The 21,473-nt window shown below is 39.6% G+C and overlaps 1 protein-coding gene across 1 annotated transcript in view; it reads left to right on the top strand.

Moving 5' to 3' along the window:
- Positions 1–21,473, top strand: part of LOC140732397 (obscurin-like) — a 530,964-nt gene that overhangs the window by 61,610 nt on the left and 447,881 nt on the right. Inside the window, exons 8-13 of the mRNA XM_073054987.1 lie at positions 8,217–8,492; positions 9,631–9,906; positions 12,108–12,383; positions 13,510–13,785; positions 16,277–16,543; positions 19,593–19,862. Of these exons, the coding sequence (XP_072911088.1) occupies positions 8,217–8,492; positions 9,631–9,906; positions 12,108–12,383; positions 13,510–13,785; positions 16,277–16,543; positions 19,593–19,862 (1,641 nt within the window). The remainder of the gene's footprint in view (positions 1–8,216; positions 8,493–9,630; positions 9,907–12,107; positions 12,384–13,509; positions 13,786–16,276; positions 16,544–19,592; positions 19,863–21,473) is intronic.

Here is a 21,473-nt window from a genome sequence, read left to right as displayed (position 1 = left end):
ATTCACTATGAAAAAGGATCTTGGCGATTGTAGGGATGACTTACAGCAGACTGAAAAGCTTGTGCATATAGGTTTTAAAAAAGAGGATATGCTGGAGCTTTTCGAAAGCATCAAGTTGGATAAGTCACCTGGACAGGACAAAATGTACACCAGGCTACTGTGGGGGACGAGGGAGGAGATTGCTGAGCCTCTGGTGATGATCTTTGCATCATCAATGGGGATGGGAGAGGTTCCGGAGGATTGGAGGGTTACGGATGTTGTTCCTTTATTCAAGAAAGGGAGTAGATAGCCCAAGAAATTATAGGCCAGTAAGTCTTACTTCATTGGTTGGTAAGTTGATGGAAAAGATCCTGAGAGGCAGAATTGATGAACATTTGGCGAGGCATAATATGATTAGGAATAGTCAGCATGGCTTTGTCAAAATCAGGTCGTGCCATATGAGCCTGATTGAATTTTCTGATGTGTCCAAACTCATTGATGAAGGTAGAGCAGTAGATGTAGTGCATATGGATTTTAGCAAAGCATTTGATAAGGTACCCCATGCAAGGCTTATTGAGAAAGTAACAAGGCATGGAATCCAGGTGGATCCAAGGGAACATTGCTTTGTGGATGCAGAATTGGCTTGCCCACAGAAGGCAAAGAGTGGTTTTTGATGGGTGCTATTCTGTATGGAGGTTGGTGATCAGTTGTGTGCCTCAGGGATCTGTTCTGGGAGCCTTTTTCTTCGTGATTTTTATAAATGACCTGGATGAGGAAGTGGAGAGATGGGTTAGTAAGTTTGCTGATGACACAAAGGTTGGAGGTGTTGTGGATAGTGTGGAGGGTTATCAGAGGTTACAGCAGGACATCGATAGGATGCAAAACTGGGCTGAGAAGTGGCAGATGGAGTTCAACCCAGTTAAGTGTGAGGGGGTTAATTTTGGTAGGTCAAATATGATAGTAGAATGTAATATTAATGGTAATACTTGGCGGTGTGGAGGATCAGAGGGATCTTGGAGTCCAAGTCCATAGGACACTCAAAGCTGCTGCACAGGTTGACTCTGTGGTTAAGAAGGCATGCAGTGCATTGACATTCATCAACTGTGGGATTGAGTTTGGGAGCCGAGAGGTAATGTTGCAGCTATATAGGACTCTGGTCAGACCCCACTTGGAGTACTCTGCTCAGTTCTGGTCGCTTCACTACAGGAAGGATGTGGAAACCATAGAAAGGGTGCAGAATAGATTTACAAGCATGTTTCCAGGATTGGGGAGCATGCCTTATGAGAATAGGTTGAGTGAAATTGGCCTTTTCTTCTTGGAGTGATGGAGGTGTATAAGATGATGAGAGGCATTGATCGTGTGGATAGTCAGAGGCTTTTTCTCAGGGCTGAAATGGCTAACATGAGAGGGCACAGTTTGAAGCTGCTTGGAAGTAGGTACAGAGGAAATGGTGAGGGTTAGTTTTTTATGCAGAGAGTGGTGAGTGCGTGGAATGGACTGCCGGCGAAGGTGGTGGAGGTAGAAACAATAGGGTCTTTTAAGAGGTTCCTGGACAGGTACATGGAGCTTAGAAAAATGGAGGGCTATGGGTAATCCTAGTTAATTTCTAATGTAAGTGCATGTGTGGCACAGCATCATGGGCTGAAGGTCCTGTATTGTGCAGTAGCCTTTCTATGTTTCTTTAACATAAAAATTGGTGGAATTTGTGGAACATCTTCCGAATACTGCTATGTTTTGAAGTTTTTACATTTCCAGTTAGCCTGTGTCCTCAAATATACCCTTTGAATTTTGCTTCATTTATTTGTTGTCTTTAGTTGCATTGAGAAGATTGTGAGTCTCTGTAACTATCATGATATTTGTCATGATGATGAGACCATTAGTTCGGGAATTCCAAGAATTGACCTTGCAACAAGTCTTCCTTCATAGGTCAGAGCATAGGACGTAAGAATTAGGACATTATGTTGTAACTGTACAAAAGAACACATAGATGAATCCAATTGAAGACACCATGAGTTTTGTTTTGATGACCCATATGTTCTTTTGGTGGTAAATGTTGCAAGGCTGGAAGACCTGCTGAAATTAACTTGAAGAACTGAAGTGTTTCTTATAGGTAATGTGTATTGGAAGAATGCAGGGTGCAAGTGCAATTAAATCTAATTTACAGGGCACCAAACAAAAAGCTCTAAATAGTATTCTAAATAGTGTCAAACTGTTGCAACTGGATTTATAGGAATATGTTTGTAACGTTCTCGCTCGGGCGTGACGTAACGCCGAGGTAAACGTCGAGATAAACCAGAATCAATGCAAACGAGACCGCAGTAAGATTAACCATTTACTGTTCACTCTTCACATTAACGCATGGTGAAAACTGTTGAAAAACAATACAAGATTGGTACAGTGTTTGTTTCCTTCTAAATATCACATTTACATTGTGAATACTTGCAAAGGTAAAACTACAATAACTACATTACATTAAAGTGCAGCATACAGTCAGAATCTAGCTGCTCCATTGGCTGCTTTAGATACACTTCAATACAAACTATCCCGACTCTTTAACTGACGAAAAGGTAAACCTTACCGACCGTCGTTACTTTTAACAGAATCGGCGTTAACATTTTAACTCAAAATATCGATTATCTAATGACTTACAGCGTTGCTTTCACTGTGTCTTTGGTGCATAGAGACCCTAGTCGGCGTTATGGCGGCACATGTGAGTGACCCCCACCCTTGCGTGAATCTCAAACCGGTAATTTCCCACAAGACGCGGCGAACCCGGATGTGACGTCATCGCAGCCGCGATGTATTACAGACAAATCAATTGATTTAAACAATCCTAACTTTAACTAAAAAAATGCTAACAAATTACTACGCGAAAATATTATAAACTAAATAACTGCCATAAAGGTAGCACAATGTTGTTAATTCTACAGATTAAAAGGCTTTAAAAGATACAGCAGATGTGTCACTTGTGGGTAGTCTGAATATTAGTTATCACTGTTCAGTTAAGCTGCGAGTTATTGGTAACCTATGTTGGTACATGGTGAGAATCTGTCAGGTTTATTATCACTGAGATACTGTATGTCATGAAACTTGATTGTTTTACAGGAGCAGCACAGTGTAAGACAATAGTATGTAGGTCGACTTCTTATTAAAGACAATTAGAATCTAGCATTAAAATGGCATACGTGTTAATTGGCACTTGTCAGTGGATGTTTTCTAACTTTTGTAATGTGGCATGATTTGTTAATATACTTTTGATATGGAAGAATCAATTACCTTTTCTGTACCTCTCATAATGTTATGTACTCTATTATGTCATTTGTTAGCTTCCTCTGCTCCAGGACAAACAAGCCCAGCCTATCCAGTCTTTCCCAATATCTAAAATTCTCTGGCTCAGGGCACATTCTGATAAATTTCTTCTGCACTTTCTCCAGCATAATCATACCCTTCCTATAGTGTGGTGACCAGAAATGCACAATGTTTTTCTGTCTAATTTGCTCCCTACATCCTGGCTGCTGTTTGGAGGCCTGTGTATAATTTCCATCAGAGTCTTTTTACACTTACAGTTTCTTAACTCTATCCACAAGCATTCCACATCTTCTGGTCCTATGTCACTTCTTTTTAAGGATTTGATTTCTTTTTTTTTAAAAAAAACCACCCCAATCTATTCAATGTACATAATTGATTTAATTGTTTATTTATTATTATTAGTTTTATTTTTATTATTATTTTTATTCTCTGCTGGATTATGTATTGCATTGAACGGTTGCTGCTAAGTTAACACATTTCATGTCACATGCTGGTGATAATAAACCTGATTCTGATCCTGATCAATTTTGTCTCTTTGTTACCAGAAGCTAAATTCTTATCCCTTTCCAAGCTTTTTGTCTTCTGTTTTATTTTTTGAGACTTCTATAACCTCTTTTGCACTCTCTCTCCCTTTTACTTTATCCTTAATTATTCAATCTGTTGAACTTGCCCTGTACTATTTAATTTAAAGCCCTATCCACAGCTCTGGTTATGCAATTCACCAGGACTTTGATTCCAGCATGGCTCAGGTGGAGCCTGTCCCCATACTGGTACTAAAGTCTCACAAACTCAAACCCCCTTCTCCCACACAAATCTTTGAGCCACGCATATAGTTCTCTGATCTCAATAACCCTGTGCCAATTTGCATGTGTCTTAAGTAATAATCCAGAGATTATTTTTTTGATGTTCTAATTTAGTATCTAGCTGCTCAAATCCCCTCAGTAGAATTTCATTCCCAGGATCATTCTTGTCGACCTGCTCTGGACCTTCTCCAATGCCAGCACATCCTTTCTTAGCTAAGGGGCCCAAAACTGCTCACAATACTCCAAATATGATCTGACCAATGCCTTATTATGCCTCAGCATTACATCCTTGCTCTTATATTCTAGTCCTCTCGAAATGAACGCTACCATTTCATTGCACTTGCCTTTCTTACCACCAACTCTACCTGTAAGTTAATCTTTAAGGGATCCTGTGCAAGGACTCCCAAGTCCCTGTGGACCTCAGATTATTGAATTTTCTCCCTGTTTAGAAAATAGTCTACATCTTTATTCCTTCTACAAAAGTCCATGACCATACATTTCCCTACGCTTTATTCCTTTTAGTCTTTGCCCATTCTCCTAATCTGTCCAAGTCCATCAGCAGACTCCGTTTCCTCAACGCTGCCTGACCTTCCATCTATTTTTGTGTTTTCTGCAAAACTGGCAATAAAGGCATTAATTCCATCATCCAGTTCATTGACATATGTATAATGTAAGAAGAAGCAGTCCCAACATGATCTCTGCAGAACTCCACTAGTAACTGGTAGCCATCCAGAAAAAGCCTACTTTATTCTCGCTTTGCCTTTTGAAAGACAGCCAATCTTCTGTTCAGTCTCGTATCTTTCCTGTAATACCTTATCTTGATTAGAAGCTTCACGTGTGTCACTTGTCAAAGGCCTTCTGCAACATCCACTGACTTTTCCTTTGTCTATACTGCCTGATATTTTCTCAGATAATTCCAATGGATTTGTCAGCCAAGGTTTCCCTTTGAAGAAATCATACTGACTTCGGCCTACTTTATCATGTGTCTCCAAGTATCCCAAAACTTCCTCCTTAATAATGGACTCTTACATCTTGACAATTACTGAAGTCAGTCTAACTGGCCTGTAATTTCCTGTCTTTTGCCTCTCTGCCTTCTTAAAGAGTGGAGTGACATGTGCAATCTTCAAGTCCTTTGAAACTATTCCAGAATCAAGTGGTTGTTGATCTTGGGCTTTATTGTAATGCAGGAGGCCTGATGGTGAAAGGTAGTAGAGGCAGGAGGGAGCACAGAGTAGATGCCACAGTCTTATTAGATGTTGGAATAGAACTGAGTGGTTTATTGCTATTTCTGTATTTCCATATGACTGCAGCAGCATGAATACTCATGAGCAGATTTATTGGGCTCAGTTGACTGTTGACGTGCCCAGATATGATAGATAAACTGCGTGGATCAGTCATTTTTTAAAACATGAGATTCTGCAAATGCTAAAAATCTAGATGCAAATGATTAGTAGGTGAGCCTCTGTATCCAGCACAACATTCACCACAACTTCCCTTACTACACCTGTCTATTCACTTCCTCTCTCACCTCCATTCAGGACCTTAAACAGTCCTTGCAGGTAAGGCAGCATTTCATCTGTGAATCCACTGGGGTCATCTATTGTATCTGGTGATTCTGTTGTGGGCTGCTCTATATTGGTGACACCTGATGTAGTTTGGGAGACCACTTTGTGAAGCACCTTCACTCCAGCTGCAAAAAGCAGGATTTCCCAGTGGCCAGCCATTTTAATTCCATTCCCATTCTGACATGTCGGTCCAAGGCTTCTTCTATCATCATGACAAGGCCTCTCTCAGGTTGGAGAAGCAATGCCTCATATTCCACCTGATTAGTCTCCAACCTGATGGCATGAACATTGATTATTCTAACTTCCGATAATTTTTGCCCTCTGTCTATCACCTTCCATGGTACCCTTCCTTCTTCACTTCCTCTCATGGTTCACTCTCCTCTCCTGTAAGATTCCTGCTTTTCCTGCCCTTTACCTTTTCCACCTATCACCTCTCTACTCCTCACTCCCCCCACCTACCTGGCTCCACCTATCAGCTCTCTGCTCCTCACTCCCTCCCACCCACCTGGCTGCACCTATCACCTCTCTGCTCCTCACTCCCCCCACCAACCTGGCTCCACCTATCACCTCTCTACTCCTCACTCCCCCCACCTACCTGGCTCCACCTATCAGCTCTCTGCTCCTCACTCCCCCCCCCCCCCCACCCACCTGGCTGCACCTATCACCTCTCTGCTCCTCACTCCCCCCACCAACCTGGCTCCACCTATCACCTCTCTGCTCCTCACTCCCCTCCCCCCCCCCCACCTGGCTCCACCTATCCCCTTTTAGGTTTTCCTCTTTCCCTTCTCCCCACCACATGTTACTGGCTTCTTTCCCCTTCTTTTCTAGTCTGTTGAAGGGTTTAGCCCGAAACATTGACTCTTTATTCCTCTCTGCAGATACTGCCTGACTGCTGAGTTCATTCAGCATTGTGCGTGTGTTGTTCAATCATTTTAATTCTGTTTTGATACTCAGCCTAGTATTTCGATTCAGCCTAGTCGCTTATTTAGGCCCTATCAGATACGGTAAAAAAATTACCCATATTGATGTGGATCTCCAGTCACATAGGCTAGATCAGTTAAAAAAAACAGCAGATTGCCTCCTTTAAAGGACATTAGTGAACCAGTTGTGATTTTTATAACATAGATAATAGAACAGTACAGCACAGTATGGGCCCTTTAGGCCATGATGTTGTGCCAACCAATATAAACATACTCTATGATCAAGCTAACGCAGCCCTTAACTCTCCACTTTTCTTGCATCCATGTGACTAAGTCTTTTAAATGTATCTTCTTCATTAGCCACTATCACCATCCTCAGCTTTGCATTCCATATTCCCACCACTCTGTATATAAATAAAAATTCTCCCCTAAACTTTTCTCCACATAAGCAGGTGTCCTCTGGCTTTGGCCACTGCCTCTGTCTCCTGGAGCAAAGCAATTGGTTGTCCACTCTATCTATGCCTCTCATAATCTATATACTGCCATTAAGTCATCTCTCTCCTTCCATCACTCCAGAAAATCCCAGTCACTCATCCTCTCCTCACAGTAGTCTAGTAGTTTTAACTATTATCAAAGGTAGAGTTTAAGCTCATTTTTTCAGATGATGAGTTCACCACTCTAATATGGCCCAACACTCTACTTTTCTTGATGTTGGGATTAAATATAAATTATGGAATTAATTATTTGGCTCAGGAGGTGTGGCCATGGACTTGGCTAATGAAGAAAATAGCACGAATTGATCCCGTGTATAACACCACCATGGACAGTTGCAAAAGGAGAAGGGTTGGGTATGAAGCTAGCAACCCCATTCTGTAAAACCCAGAGCTACAGAAACCCCAATGGAAGCTCCAGCTACCTCATCCCTGGGAGAGGAAGGATCTTTGACTGGAAGACATATGAAGTTATATGATGAAAGCTGCAAGTCCGTGGAAGTCACAGGGCCTATCTTCCTGCTATCATCCAGGACCACCATTATTGGAACATTAAATGTAAAGATCATGTTTGAAAGTGAAGAAGATGGGGTGGATAGGACATGCTGCACCAACATTCCCAGGCAAGTGCTAATGTAGAGTCCCTAGGGAAAGTGGAAAAGAAGCTGGCCAAAGAACACCTGGTGATGTGCCTTGAAGCTGGCACAACGAGAAGGGCACACCGAAGGACAACTTGAAAGACTGGCCCAGGACAGAGTATTCTGGAAGCTACTGTCGACGGCCTATGCCTCGGTAGGGGTAGTGGTCTTAAATAACTAACGACTGATTCAGTATTTACATTCAAATATGGTTGGGAGAATGTGAGAGTTAATGTTTTTTGATGAGATAGCTTGATGGGATTACCTGCATCAATAAAGTTTGATTTTATTGCACGGTGTCCAAGCTGATATTTATCCTTCAGTCAATATACTTAAAATATATTACCTGGTTGTTTGTGGAAGCTTGCAAGTGAGCTGCTGACTTTTCTATGTTACAGCTGTGACTATAGTTCAGAAGTACCTATTGGTTGTAAACTGTGAGGCCATGAAAGGCAAGAAATTTAGGAAAAAAGTATCAATATAACTTATTTTAATATATTTTCATTTGCAGAGCCAGAACCAGCATTTATCAATAAAGAATCAGTTCAGAAGGAGGTGAAGGTTCAAGCCTCAGAGAATGCTGTTCTCAGCTGTGAAGTGACACAACTCAAAACTGAAGTCAAATGGTCCAAAGATGGAAAAATTCTCGCTCCCAACCAAAAAGTTAAACTTGTTTCTGAAGGTAGAATTAGAAAACTTATTATTCAGAATGCAGAGCTGAAGGATGGAGGCAGTTATATCTGTGAAACAGCTGGAGAGAAATTGATTTTCCATCTTGAGGTTACAGGTTAGAAATTATTGATTTACTTATTGATTATCAATTTATATTTTTTGAAGATATTCCCAGAATTTAATAATTTCTCATGGAATACTTCCTAATACAAGCCAGGGATTATTTTTTGTGCAGATGGTTGATTTCGATTATTGTGTTATCTATCATTGGAGGTGTGGCAGAAACCATATCTGAGTTTGTAAGCATCTGACATACCACCAGATTTGAAGTGCGAATAAAGTTTTTTATAATTATTTCCCAAGAATTATTAATAATTGATGATAATCGATCTGTAAATTTGAAAAGTCAAGATTGATTGTTTTTTAGCCAAAGATATTTGGGTCTCATTGAATGACAGGACGTCCCTTTAGAACAGAGATGAGAAGGATTTCTTTAGCCAGAGGGTGGTGAACCTGTGGAATTCATTGCCTCGGACTGCTGTGGTGGCCAAATCATTGGATATTTTTTAAGCGGAGGTTGATAATTAGTAGGGATATTTCAGATTATGGGGAGAAGTCAGGAGAATGGGGTTGAGAGGGATAATTACCGTAATCAATCACGACGGAACGGCGGAGTAGATTTGATGGCTAAATGGCCTAATTTTGCTTCTATATCTTATGACCTTATGGACTTAGCTGGTTTGAAGGTCTCATTGGCCTTTCACTGTTCCTTAGAGGATTAAGAATTACTTGAGAGATTCTATTAATGTATTTCTGATGGTGAAAATATGGAGATGAAATTTCAATCCAAGAGCCAAAGGGCTGCACGTGGTGTAAGTAAAGTGCAAAGGTATAGGGTGAGTTCAGTGTTAAGTAAGAGGATTCCCATGTTGCTTTTCTAAAGTTATAACGCATCAAAATACCCCTTAAATATGTTATTCCATGTTTCCTTTTTAGTGTCAGGTTGGATTCTTCCTCTTTACAAGGAGCTTTGAAATATCCAGTGTATGGTGATAGTTTGGATATGCTATTGACAGCTAAAATTAATTTGGAGCCTATTCAGATATTGGAAATTTATAACGTTTACTTTTTTATGTCATAAATGTATTAAGTGGGTGTTCCTATAAGATCTTTGTCAGTATTTAGTTCATAGTTCACTAGTTATGTTTATTTCTGCCACTTCTCTGTACCAACTGAACTTTTCTTGATTGCAGAACAAAAAGCAGGGTTTTGCAATACAGATTTAATTCAGAGGAGAGTGACAGTTCAGCAGTCAGAGAATGCTACACTCCGGTGTGAAGTGTCACAGCCCAGAACAGAGGTAAAATGGTTCAGAGGTGGAAAACTACTCAGTCAAAATAAAAAAATGAAACTTGAATCTGAGGGTTCATTTCGAAAGCTTATCATTCATAATGTGGAATTAAAAGATGGAGGTGAATACACATGTGAAGCCGGCGGAGAAAAACTGGTCTTCAATGTTCAGGTTGCAGGTTAGTAACTCTAAGAATATCCTAGCCTTGTTACCCCTTTAGCACCTTACTTCAGCTAGAATCAATTTGCTGGAGAGGCAAGAAGTGGGAAGATTGTACAGTTGAAAGTTTGGCTGGTGCAGAGGGGAGGGCTTCAAGTATTTGGATCATTTGGCAGCCTTAGATGGAACAGAATTTGTTGGGTGGATCCAGGAGGGTTCTTGGCACACTATTTAGATACACCACTAAGGAAGCAGCAATGCTTGATCTTGTATTGGAAAATGAGCCTGAGGTTTATGAACAGTGGTCTTAACTAAGTTTTCAGGATAAGGATAAGGCTATCTTTGGGTAAAATGCTTAATTGGGAAAGGCTAATTACAACAACAACAGGGAAGAACAAGGAAAAACCAATTGGGAGTAGCAGTTATTGAGCAAGTCTACATCAGACATGTGGGAATCAGTTAAAGGCCAGCAGGTCAGAATTCAGGACCAATATATTCCCATGAGGATGAAAAACAAGAATGGCTAGCTTTAGGATCATCTACACAGCTTCTCAGGAAATTCTTGGAAAATTCCCATTTATTCTCTCCATCCACTTATTTCTTTGTATATATTCTTACACCTGTCTGTGAACATCCTCTCCTTCCTACCCCTCTCCCCATCTCTATTCTCCTGCACTTGGGAGGACAAGGGGCAGAAGCTTAAGCACATTGTTGTGATGCTTGAGGAATCCAGAGTACTGGTGAATATTTATATGGTCACAGGGAGAATATGCAAGCTACACAGGCAGAGCCATAGAGGAAAATCAGGAGGGCTCAAAGAAGGCATGAAGTTGCTCTAGCAGACAAGCTGAAAGAGAATCCTAAGGGCTTCTACAAGATCAAAAGAATAGAAAAGGGCAAATTTGGTTCTCTTGAAGATCAGCTTGGTCATCTGTGCATGGAGCTGGAAGAAATGGGGGAGATTATAATATGTTATTTTGCATCTGTATTTACTCGGAAGATGGACAACTAAAGCGAAACTGGAATGAGGTCATGGATGTATATAGATTTCAGAGGAGTTGTTGTTGCTGTCTTGCTTGTTTAGAAATTGCATTGATTCTAACATATTTAAGACAATCTTAGCCACAGGTGAGGTACCAGAAGATGGGAGGATAGCTAATGTTATTCTGTTGTTTAAGAAACTCTTTTAAGAAAAAAACGGGCAAATTGTAGGCCAATGAGCCTGATGTTAGTAGTGGGTAAATTATTGGAAGGTATTTTAAGGACTGTATATATAAGCATTTGGAATGCACTGCCTGAGTCAGTGTGGAGGCAGATATACTAGTGAAATTTAAGAGACTACTAGACAGGTATATGGAAGAATTTAAGGGGTTTATATGGGAGGCAAGGTCGGCACAACATTGTGGGCCGAAGGGCCTGTACTGTGCTGTACTATTTTATGTTCTACAGACAGGGCCTGATTAGGGATAGTCAACATGGCTTTTTGCGTGGGAGGTTGTGTCTGACCAATGTTATAGAGTTTTTCGAGGAAGTTACCAGAAAAGTGTTAATATGATTATTATTATTATTTTATTTGCTTTTTGTAGTTGCACAGTTTGTTGTCTTTTGCCCATTACTTGTTTGTCTTGTGTGTAGCCTTTCATTGATTCTTTTGTGTTTCTTTGTATTTACTGTGAATATCTTCAAGAAAATGAATCTCAGGGTTGTATATGGAGACATTCATTATGTCCTTTGATAATAAATTATTTTGAATTTTGACCTTTTAAGCTCTGAACTTTCACAAAAAGAAATTTCAGAAGATCCTGTATTAATGGTGTCATTGCGAGTAGTGAGAGGTTGGATTAAGAGTTTTGCAGTGGTGGTTTAGGTAGTTGAAATGATAGTATTGAACGACTGGGGGGGGTTGGGAGATCAACCAGTGAGATGCATAATGACAAGTTACATTATTTTGTGATTGATTGGGGTTCAGTAAGATAGGTTTTCCAGTGATGTTGTTAGATGACTCAAAGCATACCAGTGTTCGTGAAGGATCGACTTCCAAAGAACGTTAGGTTATTAACATCCAATTAATGTTAGGTCGATTGTTAGCACATTTCTTTTAGGAATAGATCACCAGAATTAATTTCTCTTTCCCATTATGCTGATTAGTTCTCCTAAAGAATCTTTATCAATCTTATTATTTATTTCAATAATCTCTCTAACATGCCAATTTATTTGCAGAAATAGTAACTGGATTTGCAAATAAAGATAAAGTTCAGAAGCAGATAAAGGTCCGTCAATCAGAGAATGCAACTCTCAGCTGTGAATTGTCACAATCCAAAACTGAGGTCAAATGGTTGAAAGATGGAAAATCGCTCAGTCAGAGTAAAAAAATGAAACTTGAATCCGATGGTAAAATTCGAAAGCTTATCATTCATAATGTTGAATCAAAGGATGGAGGTGAATATATATGTGAAGCAGCCGGAGAGAAACTGAGCTTTAACGTTCAGGTTACAGGTTTGTAATGTCTGAAAAGATCTTTACCTTTTGTCAGTACATTAACAATTCAATTACAGCAGAATCAAAATTTTGCTTTCTTTTATTTTCTGTTTTTTTTATTTTGGTTTTGTTTGTTTATTTTCTGCAATTTATATTATACAAAATTATATAAAAGCAGGATACATTGAGTTAACATACAGATTGGCTAATGTGTGATTGTATGATTTACTGTGGTTGAAGGCCTGAATGGCTCTCCTACTTTAGTATTTTATTTCTGAGCCTGGATAATGAGCATCAACAAGTTACTTACAAAAATGCTAAATAACTTAGTACTCCCCTTCTCGTTCATATTCATTGATGCAGAAGAATTGGCTTGATAAATGAGAGGAGGCTAAATTGCCAAATTGTCTGGAAATTAGGAGGGAAATGCAGTGGACAGATTCAATACTTGGGCAGATTTGGAATAATCCAAGATAATTGGGAGTGAGAAGGTCACATTTTGGGAGTGGAACAGTGCCGATGAAGGTGTAGATGGGTGTGGATTGATTTGGCATCATGTCTTGAAGTGAGGAATCCACTGCAATCTACTTATTTATGAAAAATTAAACAGTTGTTCAATCTCTTATTTACATAAGATTTCCATTTGTTTAGGCACTGGTAACAGACTTTTTTCCTACATACTGAGTAATTCTTAGGCCAAGAGTTTATGGCATTGGAATTTAGCACTTGGAAAATGTGGTATTTTTCTGAACTTGTATATAAATGCATTTTGTATTGTGGTGAAGCAACGATTAAAGTTCAGTATTTAATGTGAGTTCTTCAGATGACCTTTTACAGTACATAATAGATTTAAGGATTTTTATAAAATGCTGATCAAATCATAACCAAATTATTTAATCAAAATCTACTCACCATCAAGGGTGTCAAGTGCCCAGAGAGAATGCTGAAGAGATTTACTGTAACTGTAGCTCTAAGGATAAGGATAATCCAGATGATTAAAACTACATCAAGGTATATTAATGGGATCAGACTTATTGAAAACATAGTTTGAGGTGGTTAACAACACCAAGAAGTACTGATCTGTTTCCATTCATATACAGTATATACATTTTCAGTTTTAATAATTAAATGATTTTCATTGCAGAGCCAGAGCCAGCATTTATCAATAAAGGATCAGTTCAAAAGGAGGTGAAGGTTCAAGCCTCAGAGAATGCTGTTCTCAGCTGTGAAGTGTCGCACATCAAAGCTGAGGTCAAATGGTCCAAGAGTGGAAAAGTTCTCACTGCTAGCTCGAAAGTTAAATTTGTTTCTGAAGGCAAAGTTCAAAAATTAATTATTCAGAATGCTGAGCCAAAGGACACGGGCAGTTATATCTGTGAAATAGCTGGAGAGAAATTAATTTTCCATATTGAGGTTAAAGGTTAGTATTCATTGTTAGTAGTTTACTGTGTTTTAATTTTATAGTTTCTAAAGGGAGTTTTAGAAGTTAATTATCTCTTGGAATGATTTTCTAACAGTAATTTTCTCAATTACTTTCAATTGTGGTGTCTTGGCTGGCAGGATAGAGAAACTACATTTCAGTGTGCACAGGAGCAGTCATTTAGGAGTATCTTAAGAGAAATCTCCAAACATAACTTTAATCTTAAGATGCTTGCAAGATTAATATGCTTTCCCTGCCATATAAACCATGAATTAAGCTGTAGGCTTTTTCTATAGGGAATGAGATTTAGAGATTAAACCATTTGCCCTTTTTTTTTCTCATTCATCCTTCCCCACTGATTTCCCACTTGGCACTTATCCTTGCAAGGGGAACAAGTGCTACACCTGCCCCTATACCTCCTCCCTCACTACCATTCAGGGCCCTAAACCATTCTTCCAAGTGAGGCAACACTTCACTTGTCAGTCTCTTGGAGTCATCTGAAGTATCCGGTGCTCCCGGTATGGTCTCTTGTATATTGGTGAGACACCTTATATTCTGTTTGGGTAGCCTCCAACCAGCTGGCATGAACATTGATTTCTCGAACTTCTGGTAATGCCCCCCATCACCGTCTCCTTCACCATTTCCCTCCCTCTCCTTATCTACTTGCCCACCCATCACCTCCCTTTGGTGCTCCTCACTCCTTTTCTTTCTTCCATGGCCTTCTGTCTTTCACCATTCAACTTCTCAACTCTTTACTTCATTCCTCCCTCTTCAGGTTTCACCTATCACCTTGTCTTTCTCTTCCCCCTTGCCCCACCTTTTAAGTCTACTCCTCAGCTTTTTTTCGCCAACCCTGCTGAAGGATTTTGGCCTGAAACATCGACTGTACTTTTTTCCATTGATGCTGCCTGGCCTGCTGAGTTCCTCCAGCATTTTGTGTGTGTTGCTCAGATTTCCAGCATCGGCAGATTTTCTTTTGTTTAAGCCAACACACTGATATGTGGTGTTAGTCTGCTACATGGGTTTTTCTCCAAGTTCTCTGACTTGAGAATCAACAACAAACTCTCCCCCACCAATAAAAGAAAGAGAGAGAGGGTACGATACACGTACAGAGCCCCTGATGTTTAATTTTCTCCCGCGATGTTTCAGTCGGTGGCATCGGCATAGAGTCGACTCATCCCCAGGGCCGCAAAGCCTCGGAATCCCAAAGGCACGTTTGTGAATGGGTCCCATCACCGTAACGAACTAAAGTTTGAGTGTAGCTCTAAAGCAGGGTTTTCAGCAGAATCCCATCCACCTCGGGAAGGAGAAAGAGAGACATTGAAGGTAGTTAAGCTGTTTCCACAGATAAGCTTGAAGAAGTCGCTATTGAGCCCCATTGTAGCTCCTCCCCTCGTGCTTTTGATAATTTTCAATAATAGCAAGGGTCAAAAGGCAGTTATCTGGCTTGTATCAGATGTTACAAATCTTGAGCAAAGTTCACAAAATGCTGGGGGATCTCAGCAAGTCAGGCAGCATTTATGGTAGGGAATAAATGGTCAATGTTTTGGGTTGTGACCCTTCATCAGGATTTGTAATGAAGGAAATTTCAGGAAAAGTTCCTGATGAAGGGTCACAGCTGCAGCTTCGACTCTTTATCTCCCCCATAAGTGCTACCTCCAGCATAGGTTATTAGGCACTTCAGAGGCACACACAGCAGAGGATGTTTGGTACAGGGTATCTAAAATGAGCTGTCTGAGGAAGTGTTAGAGTTGGGTACATTTACAGCTTTTAAAAGACAGTCAGACACGTACATGGATAGGAAATGCTTAGTTGTATTTAGGACAGATGCAGGCAATTTGGTCAGTATGGAGAACCTAGGCCAGTGCACCGATCTCCCGATTATGTCACTTGGTGACTGGGTATAATACTATAATGAAAGTGCTCCAAAACATGTTAGGATATAAATTCAATGTTAGATAGTGGAAGAGACAGGAAACTGAAGAAGTTTGGAGATGAAATTCTGGAAATTCAGCCTAGGTGGTTGGAAAATACAGCTTCTGATTGTGGGGCAAAAGAAGGAGGAATGTAGAAGATGGTGGAATTGGAGGATCAGGGTGTGAGGGTTGGAGGAGGGTAGAAAGGATGTGATTCTGGTGGGAATTAAACATGAGCAAAATACTTAATTCTGACACTGCTCTTCTGCTGATTGATAATGTTCGTGTTACATCACTGGAATTGCTGGCAAGTTCAGGGGCAGCACAGAAGTCAGGTAGTGAAACATCTTTATCATATATCTGACTTTCCATTTTAATGAAAGGTCACAGGAATAAGAAGGAGAGGGTCATAAAGCTGCTGGGTGTCCATGTAACCTGTATCCATGAATTCCAACTCCACAATTTTTTCATTTACTGCAATATTATTAAACTCTTAAATAATTTAATTTATGAAAAATTGCTTGACTTTATTAGAATAGTAATTAACACTTACTAGAATTATATTTTTCTTGCAGAATTACCTATATTGTTCACAAAGAAGCTACAAAACGTAAATGTGCTGTGTAATGCTACAGCTGTATTTACATGTGAATTAAATCAAGCAAAGGCTGATGTCTTGTGGCGACGAAATGGAATAGAAATCAACCCAAGCCTCAGAATAAAAATAAAGGCGGATGGTCAGAAACGAAGTTTGACCATTTCCAAAGTAACTGTTGAGGATGAGGGGGAATATCTCTGTGAATCAAAGGATGATATTACCACTGCTAAACTAACCACCAAGGGTAATGCTTTGTACCTTATTTCAGTTAATTTGTTATGTCTCAGTTGAAGTTCAGTGGCTTTAGTTGCTGAATCTCACTTCTGAGATTCAGTAGCTAAAGCTAGGATTTCATAATTGTTTAACAAGATTCCTTGCTACTTTCCTTGCTCACAGTTATTTAATGACTAAATTCTGAATTTTGAAGAATAATCATTTAATAATTTTGGGGGGATTTAGAAAGGAAGTCTGCTCTACTATTTCATCATGACCGATTCAATTTTCCTCTCAGCCCCAGTCTCCTGCCTTTTCCTCCCGTATCCCTTCATGCCCTGACCAATCAAGAATCAGAATCAGGTTTCTTATCACTGGCATGTGATGTGAAATTTGTTAACTTAGCAGCAGCAGTTCAATGCAATACATAATATAGAAGAGAAAAAATAATTAATAATATTAATAAATCAATAAGATTATTAATAAATTAATAAGTAAATCAATTACAGTATACATATATAGAATAGATTAAAAAACATGCAAAAAACAGAAATATATAGTGTATATTAAAAAAAGTGAGGTAGTGTCCAAGGGTTCAATGTCCTTTAGGAATCAGATGGCAGAGGAGAAGAAGCTATTCCTGAATCACTGAGTGTGTGCCTTCAGGCTTCTATACCTCCTACCTGATGGTAACAGTGAGAAAAGGGCATGCCCTGGGTGCTGGAGGTCCTTAATAATGGATGCTGCCTTTCTGAGACACTGCTCCCTAGAGATGTCCTGGGTACTTTGTAGGCTAGTACCCAAGATGGAGCTGACTAGATTTACAACCATCTACAGCTTCTTTCGGTCCTGTGCGGTCATTTCCCACTTCCCACCCCCAAACCAGACTAGACAGTGATGCAACCTGTTAGAACACTTTCCATGGTACATCTATAGAAGTTTTGAGTGTAATCTATCAACCTCTGCATTAAATATATATAAAGCCTGTGGCAAAGGATTCTACAGACTCACCACTCACAGGCTAAAGAAATCCATCCTCATCTCCATTCTAAAAGGACGCTTCTCCATTCTGAGGCTGTGTCCTCTGGTGGACTTTCCCACCATAGGAAACATCCTCTCCACATTCACTCTCTAGGCTTTTCTCCATTCGATAGGTTTCAATGAGGTCACCCTCATTCTTTCAAATTCTAGTCAACAAAGGTTCAGTGCCTTCATATGCTCCTCATATGTAAAGCCATTCAAACCTGGAATCATTATGGTGAACCCCTTTCCAGTTTCAGCACATCCTTTCTAACGTAAGGGGCACAAAATTGCTGATAAGTGAGGCCTCACCAGTTCTTTATAAAGTCTCAACATTGCATCCTTGCATTTATATTCTGGTCCTCTTGAAATGAATGCTAACATCACATTTGCTATCCTCACCATAGACTCAGCCTGCAAAGTAACCTTTAGGGAATCCTAAGTCCCTTTGCACTTCAGTTTTTTGTATTTTTTTCTTTATTTAGAAATAGCCAGCCCTTTCATTTCTTCTATCAAAGTGCATAACCGTACACTTCCCAACACAGTATTCCATCTGCCATTTCTTTGCCCATTCTCCAAATCTGTCTAAGTCCTTCTGTCACCTCTCTACTTCCTCAAAACTACCTGCCCGTCCACCTTTCTTCATATTGTCTGCAAACTGTAACAAAACCATCAATTCTATCATCCAAATCATTGACATATAACGTAAAAAGAATTGGTTCCAACACAGACCCCCGAGGAACGCCACTAGCCACCGGCAGCCAACCAGAAAAGGCTCCCTTTATTCCCACTCTTTGCCTCCTGCCAAACAGCCACTGCTTTATCCATACCATGCTAGAATCCTTCCTCTAATACCATGGCCTCGTAGCTTGTTAAGCAGCCTTATGTGTGGCACCTTCTGAAAACCTTAAGTACACAACATCCACTGATTCTCCTTTGTTTATCCTGTTTGTTATTTTTTCAAAGAATTCCAACAAATTTGTCAGGCAATGTGTTCCCTTGTGGAAACCATGCAGAATATTGCCTATTTTATCATGTGCCTCCAAGTACCCTGAGACCTCATCTTTAATAATCAACTCCAACATCTCCCCAACCACTGAGGTCAGACTAACTGGCCTGTAGTTTCTTTTCTTCAGACTATCTCCCTTCTTGAAGAGTGGAATGGCATTTGTAACTTTCCAGTCTTCTGGAACCATTCCAGAATGGAATGTGAAGTGATTCTTGAAAGATCATTACTAGTCCCTCCTCGATCTCTTCAGCCACCTCTTTTAGAACTCTGTGGTGTACACCATCTGGTTCAGGTGACTCATTTACCTTCAGACCTTTCAATTTCCCAAGGACCTTCTCTGTAGTTATGACAACTTCACACACTTCATGCCCCCGACACCTAGAATTTCCACCATCATGTTAATGTCTTCCACAGTGAAGACTTGTACAAAATACTTCCTCAGTTTATCTGTTGTTTCATGATCCTCCATTACTATCGCCCCAGCATCCTTTTCCAGTGGTCCAATATCCACTCTCATCTCACTTTTACACTTTATATATCTGAAAAAACTTCAGAAATTTTATGCATTTGAAAGCACTTAAACATTGGTAAAATTAAATTGATACCTAACTTTAAGGACTCTTTATCTTGTTATTTCATGTTCTCATTATTTATTGATATTTATTTATATTTGCATTTGCACAGTTTGTTGTCTTTTACACTCTAGTTATCTTTCATTGGTCCTATTATAATTACTATTCTACAGATTTGTTGAGTATGCCCGCAGGAAAATGAATCTCAGGTTGCATATGGTGATGTATTTATTTTTAATAATAAAAACTTACTTAGAATCTTGAATGATACTTTAAAATAGAACATTCCTATTGTATTTCAATAGGATGCAATGTAATTCTTTTTTCTGTTTATTTATAAAACCTGACTTAGTGAGAGAAATGTTTTTTTTCAAATTAAGACTTATTTATCAATGAAAACTGCTAATAATGTGTATTATCAGTAGCTAAAAGGCAACACCAGTTAATTCTCAATGTGCTTTTTGTTATATTTCCCATAGTTCCAAAGATTATTAAGTTTGTAAATGAGCTTCACAGTTTAGTCGCTGTAGAAGGAGAAGATGCTGAATTTAAATGTACTGTGTCTCATGAGGAAGCTACAGTGACCTGGTATAAAAATGGCATCAAAATTGAGTCAAGTGAAAAATACATAATATCACATGAAAGAACCAACCACAATCTGACCATCAGAAGCCTAACAGTAGAGGATGCATGTGAAATTACTGCACAAGTTGAAAATGTAAAAACAACAGCTAAACTTCAAGTTCAAGGTGAGAAAACAAACTTAATATTTTAGCAAGTACCCTCAGTGATGTGCAATGAAAATAAAATGATTAATTATTTCCTAGAGGCCAACCTAACAAAGATATTGATTAATTGAAATATTTGGGAAGAATAGAGATGGTAAAATATCTATATGTTCAGTCAATTAATAGCATCTGTAAACTTGCTGGAAATAAATTGGATTTGAAAGTAATACAAAGACAAGTGATTATTCCTAAATGACCACATTCTTAACCAGTGTTTAGACGTGTTGAGCTCTTGCTTTATCAAAAATTCTGCTATTGCTAAGAAGGTATCACTTTAATCCAGTTATCAGTCCTTCATGAAGTGTTAAGGCTTCATTCATTCATTCATTATGTTTGTTCTTGCCGAATTTTTCTACAGAAGTGGTGTGCCATTGCCACCTTCTGGGCAGTGTCTTTACAAGATGGGTGACCCCAGCCGTTATCAGTGCTCTTCAGAGATTGTCTGGCGTCAGTGGTCACATAACCAGGATTCGTGATATGCAGCAGCTGCTCATACCTGCTCCCAGAGGCTGATCAGGGGTGCGGGGGGGGGGGGGGGGGGGGGAGCTAAGCAGGTGCTACACCTTGCCTAAGAGTAGTGGAGGGAAGGAGCACCTCACACCTCCTTTGGTAGAGATGTATCTTCATCCCACCACCCAAAATCTTAAACACACTAAAAGAGGACATTTTAAAATGATGTTATTTTAATATTTAAAAACATGTACTTGCAACAGCATGAAAGGAGTGTGATTGTGTTTTGTGCAGTGGATTAGACATTTGGAAAATGGTATGTTTATTGTTGAGAAAGTTCAAGTTGCCATCACCAATACAACTCCCTGAAAAACTTTAATACTCCTGTGTATATATTTGTAGCTTCAACTTAAGAGTGCCCTGCCTAGGTGCCAGAGCTGTCGTTTTTCTGGTCTTTTGGTGGTGAAGACTTTGGTAGATTGAAAATCAATCAAGGGTAATTTTGTAAAATATTAGGATTCAGTTTCTATAGCTGCTAATCCACCAATGTCTTCACCACCAACAGACCATTAGTGTAGCTAATTTTAATGGAAAGGAAGGTTGATTTGGTTGGATTTTGGTAGCTTAGCTGCGAGAGCCACTTTGGGGTGACATTTGAGGTAAGACCATAAGATATAGGAGCAGAATTAGGCCATTCAGCCCATCAAGTCTGCTCCGTCATTCCATCATGGCTGATCCCAGATCCCACTCAACCTCATACACCTACCTTCTTGCTGTGTCCTTTGATGCCCAACCCAATCAGGAAATGATCAACTTCCGCCTTAAATATACCCATGGATGGCCTCCACCGCAGTCTGTGGCGGAGCATTCCACAGATTCACTACTCTCTGACTAAATAAATTCATCCTTGCGTCTGTTCTAAAAGGTCATACTTCAATTTTAAAGCCTTCTAGTTCTGGATACCCTCGTCATAGGAAACATCCTCTCCATATCCACCGTATCTAATCCTTTCAATATTTGGTAGTTTTTAATGAGATCCCCATGCATTCTTCTAAATTCCAGTGAGTACAGGCCCAAAGCTGCAAAATGCTCTCATATGTTAACCCCTTCATTCCTGGAATC

The sequence above is a fragment of the Hemitrygon akajei genome, chromosome 8 (genome assembly GCF_048418815.1).
Source record: "Hemitrygon akajei chromosome 8, sHemAka1.3, whole genome shotgun sequence".
Lineage (NCBI taxonomy): Eukaryota > Metazoa > Chordata > Chondrichthyes > Myliobatiformes > Dasyatidae > Hemitrygon > Hemitrygon akajei.
Note: the sequence above shows the minus strand (reverse complement) of the source record. Positions and strands in the feature narration are given on the sequence as shown.